General features: G+C 41.9%; 1 protein-coding gene across 3 annotated transcripts in view; it reads left to right on the plus strand.

The window, feature by feature from the left end:
• The window catches only part of frmpd3 (FERM and PDZ domain containing 3), a gene marked incomplete in the record, with an annotated part of 128,170 nt that extends 116,991 nt beyond the window's left edge, over positions 1-11,179 (plus strand). For 2 of the 3 annotated variants that reach the window (XM_014006031.1, XM_014006032.1), the window contains 8 exon segments: positions 579-698; positions 2,984-3,120; positions 3,568-3,694; positions 4,007-4,096; positions 4,264-4,443; positions 5,181-5,316; positions 5,962-6,852; positions 8,131-11,179. In XM_014006031.1, the coding sequence (XP_013861485.1) occupies positions 579-698; positions 2,984-3,120; positions 3,568-3,694; positions 4,007-4,096; positions 4,264-4,443; positions 5,181-5,316; positions 5,962-6,852; positions 8,131-10,937 (4,488 nt within the window). 3 annotated transcript variants of the gene reach the window in all.
• Between the last annotated feature and the right edge of the window lie 6 nt (positions 11,180-11,185).

Below are 11,185 nucleotides of genomic sequence, written 5' to 3' on the forward strand. Positions count from 1 at the left end.
CCCCTGTTAACAATAGGTGTTAATTAGGTGTCAACGATGGCCATGTGATGTGAGTATCAGTCACATGGAGGCAGTGTTTAAAAGCCTGAATTTTGCCTGAAACTCTCAGACTGAAGAAGTCTCTTGAAGGAGAGACGAAACGTTTCATTAGAGAAGAACCCGTCCAGAAGACCTATACAATTTTTTTCTTTCTGATATGGATTGTATTTATTTTTCGATCTGCACTCACTCAGGACATGAGAAACAATTAAATCTCAATGAATATATTTAAACCTGTGATTGTTAATTGCAGATCAGTTATTTATATAGTTTCACACTGTTTAAAACTCAACTACAAAGTAAACAGTCCAGGTGATAGAATCATTACTCTAGTTTAGGAAACGGGTTTGAACTCCACTTTTCCCTGAATGTTTTTTTATCTCAGTGGAGTATTCTGCATGCAAATAACTCACTGTAGCATTGCAAAAATACACACTGCATTCAGAAGTCAGTCCTCTGTCTTCACTACTGTCAAATGATCCTCTGATACGCTACGTGACTGAAGCTGTCACCAAACTGACAGAGTCATATTCTCTCAGGTGGTGCACAGAACCTATTTCCAAGGGATGAAGTGTCTTTTCCGCGTCTGCTTCTTCCCGAAGGACCCCGCCGACTTGTTAAGACGAGACCCTGCTGCATTTGAGTACCTCTATATACAGGTAAAGCACGGGATTATGGGGTGGGGATTTTAAACAGATGTCGTTCAATCTCATGATACTGTTGGACAGCTGTCTCTTTGAAGTGAAGCCGGTGACAAGTGGGAGCTAAAGCTTTAAAGTGCCTTTCAGAAAGCTGGTTTCAGTATTTCTTCCGGCTTATGTGCTGTTTACTTGTGTGACCTCTGATTGATTTTGTTAGAAATACCTTTCATGATATTGTAAGACACACTAAGACTTTAAAATACCTTTGTAGTCATTTGCATTACTCATCATAAACATGAATGTGATTGTAATTTAGGGTTTTTGATAAGTCKGTCTTTTTTCCTGAGTGCTATGTCTACACAGCAAACAATTTGAATGATTTTTAGACACATAAATTGGGTGCACCACGTTGAATTTTTTGAATTTACCAATATTTGTTTAAATATTCTTTAGCAAGTTGCACCTTGATCACAGGCTTTTGCGACAATGCATAATATTAAGGCATGATTCTTGTTGGGTATTTGAACCCCTCTTCTTGGCAGAACTGATAAAGATGATTTAAATTGATTAGTTTTCTGGCATGGCTCTGGCTTTTAAGCATACTCCATCCAGTTATAATGGGGTTGAAGTCAGGCCTTTGATGAAGCCATTCCAGAAGCTCAATGTCAGTCTGTTTTATCCAATCAGAAACAAGCTCTGATGCGTGTTTGAGAGCATTATGTCCTGTTAAACCACACAAGTGTGTCCAAGTTTTAACTATCACGCATCAGGATTTTGGCGACGCTGAAGAGTTTGTGACTGGCTGTCCTTTTCTTATTATCACTTCCGCTTTGTGCAATTCACCAGTACCACAGCATGATACCACCAACTTTATGCTTTATGCTTCACAGTCGGTGCCTGCCCTTAACTCCTCTAAAAAAGAGACTTTTTCCTCATTCTGTCCAAATTGTGCATTATTTGTTTCTCATTTAACCATAAAACTTTTCTTGTGAAAGCATTTGGCCAGTTCATGCAGCTGAGAATCTCACACTTGTGATGTTGTGACGATGATGTACTAATTTGTGGACAGTGGCACTGGTGATCTAGCAGGGGTGCCACCAAGAGGGAACCAGGGACACTGAGCACCCCTAAAAGATTAGTACTGGTCAGTTCAATAAGTGCTGTGAAATAAATGGTTTTAAGCTGACAAAGTAAAACTACCAGCTGCTGTTAATCATGATCACTAACAAGGACTTTATGGATCTTTGCCTTATTTATTTTAAGGCATACAAGAACTTTCAGTGCCAATACTTAAAAGATTTGGGTGAATGTACGTATGTATTTTAGCCTGTGTATAATAGAGCAATACTCACAATAAATAATAAATGGCCTGTACCTATATAGTGCTTTATCAAGTCCAAGGACTCCAAAGCACTTTACATTTAAATCATTCACTAATCCATACACACATTCACACACTGATGGTGGTAAGCTACACTCAAAAAACAGATGTGTTGGAAATGTKAAAGTTGCTTTACATTTACTCAACTCAGATGAGTATAACGTTTTAAAATAGCATAGTTAAGTAAATCCAACAACTTGTTTTTGAGAGTACATTGGAGCCAGAGAGGCAAGGCTGCATGCACTGAAGCCACCTCATCCTCTGACCACCACCAGCAGCCAAGGCAGGCCAAGCGTCTTGCAAAGGACATAAGACTGAGACTGACAGGGTGTTCGAACCAGCAACCTACCCAATAAATTCAAACATGCCCACCCAGTCCTTTTTTAAATGAAATCAATCTTTCAAGTTGTAAGTATRAACAATACAGTCCTCTCTCAAAAAAAACAGATGTTGACTCTTCAATTAACCCTGTAAAGCAACTTTCACATTTTCTTTCAAAATAAATGTGAAAGCTGCATTACAGTTACTCTACACAGTTAGATGGAAGTTGTTGACATAAGTTGCTTAAGTAAATCCAACAATCTGTTTTTTTCAGTGTTGAAAAAGTATCATTCAAGTCAAAAGCACAACATTAATATGACATTCATGCTAATGAGTGTGTATGTAAACTTTTGACCACAACTGTAATATACAGTTACAGTTGTAATATACAGTTGTGTACAGTTGTGGTCAGCTGAGGTCATGAGTTCGTTTCATTAACTACAAATGTTTAATTTTAATGATACGATACTTTTCTTCAACAATTTGCCCAGACATAAAGTTACAAAGATACAATAATGTCTTTATTTTTATTTTATTTTATTTTTTATTTTTTTGGCATTCAGCTGGATACGAAAAACAGAATTTTGTTATGTAATCACAGAGTCGCAATGACGTCATCAAGGAGCGCTTTGGCATGGACTGGAAATCTGACATCACGTTACGACTGGCGGCGCTTCACATCTACATCACTGTGTCCTCCACGAGGCCTAATCAGAAGATCTCTCTCAAATATGTCGAGTAAGTCCACAAAGTCTGAGCAGCATCTCAGTGAGTCCCATATAGTGAAGCCTGCTCATTCAGTAATATCTGAAGGATTAATAATTAATCCCAGCAGTATTAAAAATTCCAATTACTCAAGGACCATTTTCCCCCATATAGTTATCCATTGCTTTGTGAAATTACATCTCTCTCAGAATTTACCCATTTTACTTTTCAAAACCTCAACCTTGCGAGTAATTAGCTTTTGCTATCGCACCCACAGAAGCAGAGCAGATTGACTGTTTGTAATAGACTAAGGATGGCCATGATAACCCAGGAGTTAGAGAGGATGGAAGACGAGYTCAATGGGTTGAGGGAAAAAAAATCTCCTATTGTCATCTCGGTGTCATCTGCTTTTCACATTGTTTTCTCTTTTGGGCATTGAAATCTGTAGTGTTTTTTTGTTCCCTTTTCTCTCACTCACAGAAAAGAGTGGGGACTCGAACCTTTCCTTCCGCTCACTCTGCTTCCCACAGTGAAGGAGAAAAATGTGTGCAAAACCCTGTCGCAGCTGCTGAAAACATACCAACATCCACCACCGTCAGGCAACAAGGTGTCTCCATTTTAAAACCTTTTTAGATCATTAATAATTTAAAAAAACTAATTAATCAAAATCTCTTGTCAAATTGAGGTACTGGTAACTGCTATTAACTTTAGCTTAAATACAGGTAATTTTACTGTACTGTTTCATGTGGTTATGTCTGCTTGATAGCAAATCCTTTGGGCGAGCCTTTCATCCCTACAGAACTGTTGCGTAAGATTTTATTAGCGAGAAATGTGGCTCAACAGCGCCCCCAAGAGCATTTAAGGAGCGCAGGAAAAAGTTTCAGAGGGAACAATTTGCTCATTATCACTGTGCTGACAGGTTCCTCCACTCCAAGGGAAACTGCAGTACATGAGAGTACTCAATGACCTTCCACCTTTTGGAGGAATACTGTTTAACACTGTTGGATTGGTAATACATTTTTAAATCGTTGCATTCAAAAATACACCTGCATGTGGTTTATTTACTTCTTTGCATGGAGTTTGCTTGCATGCACAAATGTAACAGTGTAAAAAGCTTTGCTTAAACAACCATGTGGCATACAAATGATGCTAAAAACCTGTTGCATTCTTGTGCAGGATGAGAAACAGTCTGCCACGATGCTGCTGGTGGGCCCTCGGCACGGCATCAGCCATGTGATTGACCTGAAGAATAACCTCACCACCGTTCTGGCTGAGTTCAGCAGAGTTTCCAAGATCCAGCTTTACAGAGAGAGCCAAGGAGTGGCTCGTGTGGAGGTGTCGATCCATGAGGCCAAGGTGTTACGAAATAGGACTGAAAGATTCGCACTGAAGCTACAATTGAACGTTTTGTTTCTCTTTTGTTCAGCTTACCATCAAAGCTAGTTAATACGCACTTTGCAACAACTTATAGTGGACATATCATGCTTTTAAATCCTTCCTTTTCACATATAAATCACTCATTTGGAGTCTTTATAAAGAGTAGCTGCAATGCTTTGGTCAGATTTTATCATTATTTTAACTTTACCAGACCCTCTTTCACCTCTTTTCTGATGTGTGTCTCAAAGCAGCTGGTGTTGGTACTGGTTCTTTAAGGTGCTAAATAAAGCCTGGACTTACCAACTACAATTTTGTCGTCTTTGTTCTCCTCAGGCTCTGGGTCAGACTCTGACTCCAATATATAAGGCTGGATGGACAAGTCGTCCCTTGTTGACATCTTTTAATTAATTTGTAAACAAAAAGTTACTGTGCAGCTATATAGTCGTAAACCCCGTTTGGATTTAAAGATACAGCTCCTATGACACACACACCAGAAAAGGGGTGAAAGAAAAAGAGGAGGAATCCAGACCAACGGATTGCAGTTCCACTTTATTTAGACCCCAACTGAATGATTTAAATGTGAAAAGGAAGCATGTAAAGCATGATATGTCCACTTTAATGTTTTATTTGACCACCGTATAACAAAAATAAAAAGCTAATGTTTGTTATCTGCCCTGTATGCTCTATTTTTTTCTTTTTGTGCCAATGTCTTGCAGCCCCTGGTTCTACTTATGGAATGGCCTGATGCCAGTAACTTTGCCTGCCTCCTCTCTGGCTACTACAAACTGTTTGTAGACCCTAAACGGACTATTTATTTTCGAAACTTTGGTCAGACTCAGCTCACTAAGCCAGGTAAATGTTCTGATCAATTGTTCAAAAAATATATAGATATACATATATACAAGAACTTACATCTATAATATACTGTAGACGTCAGCAATATTATTTAAAAGCTAAATCTGTTAAACATGACAAAGTTAAACTCAATAAAATGTCTTGATTAGACACTGCATGCCAGGAAATATTCACCACTTTTATCAAATGTTTGCTCGACATGGACATTGATGGACTCTATTGTATCAGACTGGAGCTCCCATCTCATGGCGCCCTCTGCTGTCTTTCTTCTCATCTCCATCCTGCCTCATTGGAATGGAATGCCATATTGCTTTTTCCTGAGGCCGATCACTATAAAACTGTAAAGTGCATTGTGCTTTTGGTGTAATCATAAACTTTTAGTGTTCAAACATGAAGACATTCTACGCCATCTGCTGCATCAGTCTGTAGAATACATTAAAGAAGAACTGCACCATCATATCATCACATTATGTCAGAATCTAACCCTCCAACCTCAGAAAATCTCAGCTATTAACATCCATCTCTGAAATAACCCCCATCTGACCACCAGCTGTTGCCTCTGCTTGTCCATCTGGATCTTCTCTTTACCCACTTGTTCTTAACACCTCAAACTCTCCACTGCTCTGACAATTCTGTCCTCAGATTACAGAAGCTCCCACCACCCCCACCCACGCTCCGGGGCTACTGGATTGCAAAGTGGAGGGAGGCGAGGGGAGGAGAGGGAAAGCTCACACAGAGAGTCGGGGAGCTCAAGGGCCCTGGTTCCTGCGGAGCCTCAGCATCTGGGCCTGTGTCATGTTCACCTTCGAGAACACCACCATGTGCAGGAGCACCAAGTGCACGCCGAGGCCGAACTCGACATCAATGAGAACTTTATTTCTCAGGAGACCCACGGGCGGCCCCGCACCAAGTCAGACCCCACGCAGGAGAGTACAGAAGACATAACTGGGGTTTTAGAGAACCCGGTGGTGGAGAAGGCAGCGTTTCGAGCCAGATCTCAAACAATGGGTCAGTCCAAGAAAACCACACGATACTTCTGTGACTCCTGCAAAGCCAGGCTTAGAGCAGAGGGTCTGTCAGCAGCAGTGAATGGTAGTGGGAGCTCTGGGAAGCATTGTTCCAGTGCGTGTGCCTCCAGAGATGCAAGAGCCGTCGACCTCACGGCACTTCCACCTCCTGGGAACGAAGAAGAGGATGAGGAGGAGGTGGATGTTGGAGCAGAAATGCTGCAGCCGCCGCCGCCTGCGATTGCTGCCCCACCACCTGGCTTCAGGGATAACAGCTCTGATGAGGATGACCCAAAACGAGGGAGGAAGGTCCGAACAAGTACCATGACCGGGGTTGGTCCCGGAAAGCAGCCACAACCCAAGGAGGATGTGCCTGTGACGCTGATTGATAGTGTGGCCACAAGAACAGTCCGAGATCATGCCCAGGAGCTTGATGATGCTTTGGTGTCCACCTTACAGGCACTAGAGGCTTTGGCAGCCTCTGAGGACTACCCACATCACACTCAGCAACCAACCCAGACTGCAGGTCAACAGCCTCAGTCATGCCACAGCTCACATGAACACTTTCAGCAATACGTTTTTGATCAGTCAAATTTCACATTGACAATACATGATTCTGCTGAATGTGCAGAATCTTCACAGTTATCATTTTACAGACTCACTTAAATGAAATTTGTAATGAGATGGCAAAGAATGTTTTGGTCAAGTTTCAAAACTAGAATGGTCATAAAGGTTAACTGAAAAAGCAAAGATACATCGAAACTGATTACAGACATTATTAATGAAATGTGTGTGACCCAACACATCAAATTGAGGATTAAGTCAAATTTGGTCAAAATTACCTCAGCACATTTTCAGATTTCTGATATTTAAGCTACAGTTTCATACCTGGACCACCCTGATATCATGGGTTTGGGAGATATGCCCTAATCAGGATAAATCATTAATATTTAGTCTGAATCCTATTTTTAGATTCTTTTAATAAGGAATGTTTTTTTTTTAATTTTTAAGAGGAAACCTCAAAGAATATTTGGACATGTATATTTGGACATGCAGGGACAGTGACAAAACTTTAAGRCTTTTCTGTTCAAAGTCATGCATTTTTTAATATAATTTTATTTATTTATTCTACTGCTTAAAAGTGCTTAAAACTATTTAAGATTATAGTTCAGATATTTAATATAAATGACCCATAAATACATTGCTTATTTATTTGTTTATTTGTTTATTTAATTTCATTATTACACTGATTTAACCAAAACACTATAACTGCCAAAAACAAGGTCAATTGCTTGATTTATAAATTTATACTAAAGTAAGAAATTGTCTTGAGTTGGCATGACTTAACATATAAAAACTTTTGGTAACACTTTGAAGGGGTGTTCATAAGACTGGCCTTACTCACTTACTATGTCATAAACATGACATAACACCTGCCATAAGCATAAAGGACAACTTGACATTAACCAAGAAATTTTAGACTATGTCAACTTTGCATTAAACATGCAATAATTTCCTGAATGACAGCTAATAGTCATAAACATTCATGGAGCCTCCTTCATGTTCATAACAGGTGTTGTGTCATGTTTATGACCATGTAATATTAGTCTTACGTACACCCCTTTAAATAAAGTGTTACCAAACTTTTATATCAGATGAAACAGGTTAAGTACATAAATTTGATCTGAAAAATCTGATCCCCAGTAACAGGATTTGGTCTGTTTGCGATTAGAGTTAACATATTCTGTATTAGTTGTTGCTTCTTGAATATACTAAAAGTGTACTGTTTTCTTATTCTCCTCAGGGCTGATTGTCTTAGCTGCAATTACACCTGAGTCGTCACTGGATTCAGGTCACGAGACCAACTCCTCTGAACTGACAGATGTTTCTGAGATGGTGTCAGCAATGAAGCAAAACCAGAACCAGACTTATCTGTTAGCTCACCATATCAACAAGGAACGTATTCTCTGTCGCCGTGACTTTCCCCTGGCTATACCTGGCTGCACTGCAAAAACAATAGGAACTGGGGCCTTTTCTGTGGGTCAGATCCGTGCTGGCTGCCCACCCAAGCAAGTAATCCTCAGTAAGACTGTTCCGTTTAAAGTCAGCCAGCCCAGTCAAGATTCAGCAATACTTACTGTCGTGACAGAGCATGGGGACAATCAAGGCACTACTCAGAAAGTCCAGAAAGCAGAATTAAAAGCAATCTCTGAGTCTGCCAAAGCAAACAGCCTTGATCCCTCTTCCAAGCCACCAGAAGAACTTAAAGTGACTGATCCTTTACTGACAGCTCAAGTCAATACAGATCAAAATTTAGCAAATTGTTCTGGAGAAACACAAAGCCAAAATCTCCCTGATGGTATAAAGGTGAAAACACCAGCACCTCCTTATGTAGATCCGATGAACAAAGCCTTACCGAAAATTTTGGCAATGGACATAACTGTCCCTGCCAAGATATCCCACACTAATATGTGCCAAGATGCCATTACTGCCTCTAGTGAGACCGTGAAGCCTTCAAGCTCTACAGAACTTCTACCAGTTGATGACCTTTTCTGCACATGTCCAGTGCAACAGGAGTCTGCACCTCAGCTAAAGCTTAAAGACCCACAAGTTCAGAAGATAGTGGTGTTTCAGTCGTCATCCCCCACAGATGATGAGCGTCTTCAAGCTAAAGGCCTCCAGCTGGCAAATAGCAAAGAAAACGCAGCAAGGGCAGGAACGGATCCAAGTTTGGTAAAACCAAGCCCACAAATGCAAGCCAAGCTCTCCCCACATTTGCCTGCAAGAGTAGAGGAAAAGGAAACGACTGAAAACAAGAGTGAGAATGATCAGGGAAAATCCCACGAGTCACAGAAATGCCCTGTAAAATCCTTACCTATTTTAGACGATCTTACAACCCCAAGCCCCTCTGTGGACAAAGTCTCTACTCTCCCAGCCAGAGATTCAACAAAGCAAGGCAATGGTAAGGGGAAGTCCCAACGCACCGCGCCTTTCTTGAGYTTTAAAAATCTGCTTTCAGCGACATTTCCAGCTCGAATGCGAAGAGAGACAGATGAACGACGAGCTCAGTTGCAAAAGGTTCGGCAGTATGAGCTCGAGTTCCTAGAGGAGCTGTTGAAACCCAAGTCATCGCAGGGGGAATATCTGCCCCAGGGTTCCTCACCTGTACCATCAGGCACACCTTGTGCCTGCCAGCTTCGTACCAGTCCTGTGCTTAAGGCCCCGGGGATCTCCAGGGAGCAGCGGCGCAGTTGTGATTGTAAGCGAGTGTGCAGGGGCATGCGATTACCTGACACGCCAGTTGGCACCACAACRGAGACAAAAAACAGAGGCAGAGAGAGAACTATCTCAAAGACCCCTCCACCAGTCTCCAAAGCCCCTCATTCTCAAGGTGGCACAAGGGGACCTCAGACCTTAGAGATCAAGACTACACGAATACGATCTACTAGCCTTGAATCAAGGGAGCCGAGGGGAGACCAGACCTCCTGTTTGCCTACCTGTACTTCTGAAACCGATTGCATGGGAGGTCCACAGTACAAAAAGTTGCAGAGACGATACAGTATTGGGGAGCTGGATAACAACACTAGTACACCCGTGTATGCTGAAGTGAAACCAAAAGCTAAAAGTCTGGAGAAGGAGATGGAGAGAGTAAGAGCCACAGGGCTGAGACTYCCAACCCCAATAGAACCAGTTCACACACAGTCTCATCAGGCAGAGGGAAAAGGAAAGAAGGGTGTGTTTTTTATTCAGGGAGAGGAACTCCTACATGAAAATAAAGAGGGGGCTGGGAAAGTGTTGCTTACCATGCCCAGCGAAGACAGCGATGACAAAGACAAATGCTGCTCATTCTGTTTCTGTTACAGGAAGTGTGAGGCTGCGGATGAAAGCAGCGAAAAAGATGAACTCTCATAYTCTATACCCCTTCAGGTCCTCCCAGGCATGGAGGTGGACTCGTGTAGCTTTCCTGTTGTAAGCAAAACTCTCCAGGTTCTTAACGCAGAGGATTGCAGTGGAGAAGAAGAGGAAGAGGACGAGGAGGACCCACAGACCCAAGACATCGACCTGAGAGCCTGTGGCACACTTGAAGGAAGTCTTGCACGGGTACAAGCTCTGCAGGGGAAAATGTTCAGCTTGCCTGATGGTTTCCTGAACGCTCAGCTGGATGCTAATGAGTTGCTATCAATCCTGCGACAATGTGCCAACAACCCACAGGCAGAGGGCGAGGCGCGTCTTCAGCCCTCACGGATTGCCGAGTACAAACAGGAGCTGGCGGTGCGCTTCAAGGAGTTCAGAGCATCTTGTCGGAGAGTGGCAAGTGTTGAAAAAAGCCCAACACGCATGCTTGCTGTTGTCTCAGATAGCTTCCGGGTACTGTGTGAACTAACTAAGACCTTCATCAAATTGGTCCGAGGGGTACGTTCAGAAACCCAGAGGCTCCAGCTGTTAAAGAAAGTTGAGGAAGTAGCTATCAACTACACTTTGCTTCTGCGTGCAGCAGAGGAGTCCATGGGGCACTCAAGCAGCTTGCCAACAAAGACCGTGAGCCCTCAAGTTTCCTCCAACACCAACATGAGCTCACTGACGCGACCCATCAAAACTCTGCCCATCTAGAAGAAATGACTCAGGCAAGAACGTGGGTGGCTAATCTATCCAAATCTATTATTTATTTATTGTTTACTATTTTTACTAAATCTGCAATGAATCATCCTCAAAAAAAATTCAATGCAACTGTTCCATCTCATGTTTACAGGCCCTGAGGTAGCCTTGTTTTGAAAAATAAAGATACACCAAATGCACAATGGATTAAGAACACCTAAAACAGACTGGGTGATACAGGGCTAATCACCTCATACCAATAC

Source organism: Austrofundulus limnaeus, unplaced genomic scaffold, assembly GCF_001266775.1.
Source record: "Austrofundulus limnaeus strain Quisiro unplaced genomic scaffold, Austrofundulus_limnaeus-1.0 Scaffold34, whole genome shotgun sequence".
NCBI classification, from domain to species: Eukaryota; Metazoa; Chordata; class Actinopteri; order Cyprinodontiformes; family Rivulidae; genus Austrofundulus; species Austrofundulus limnaeus.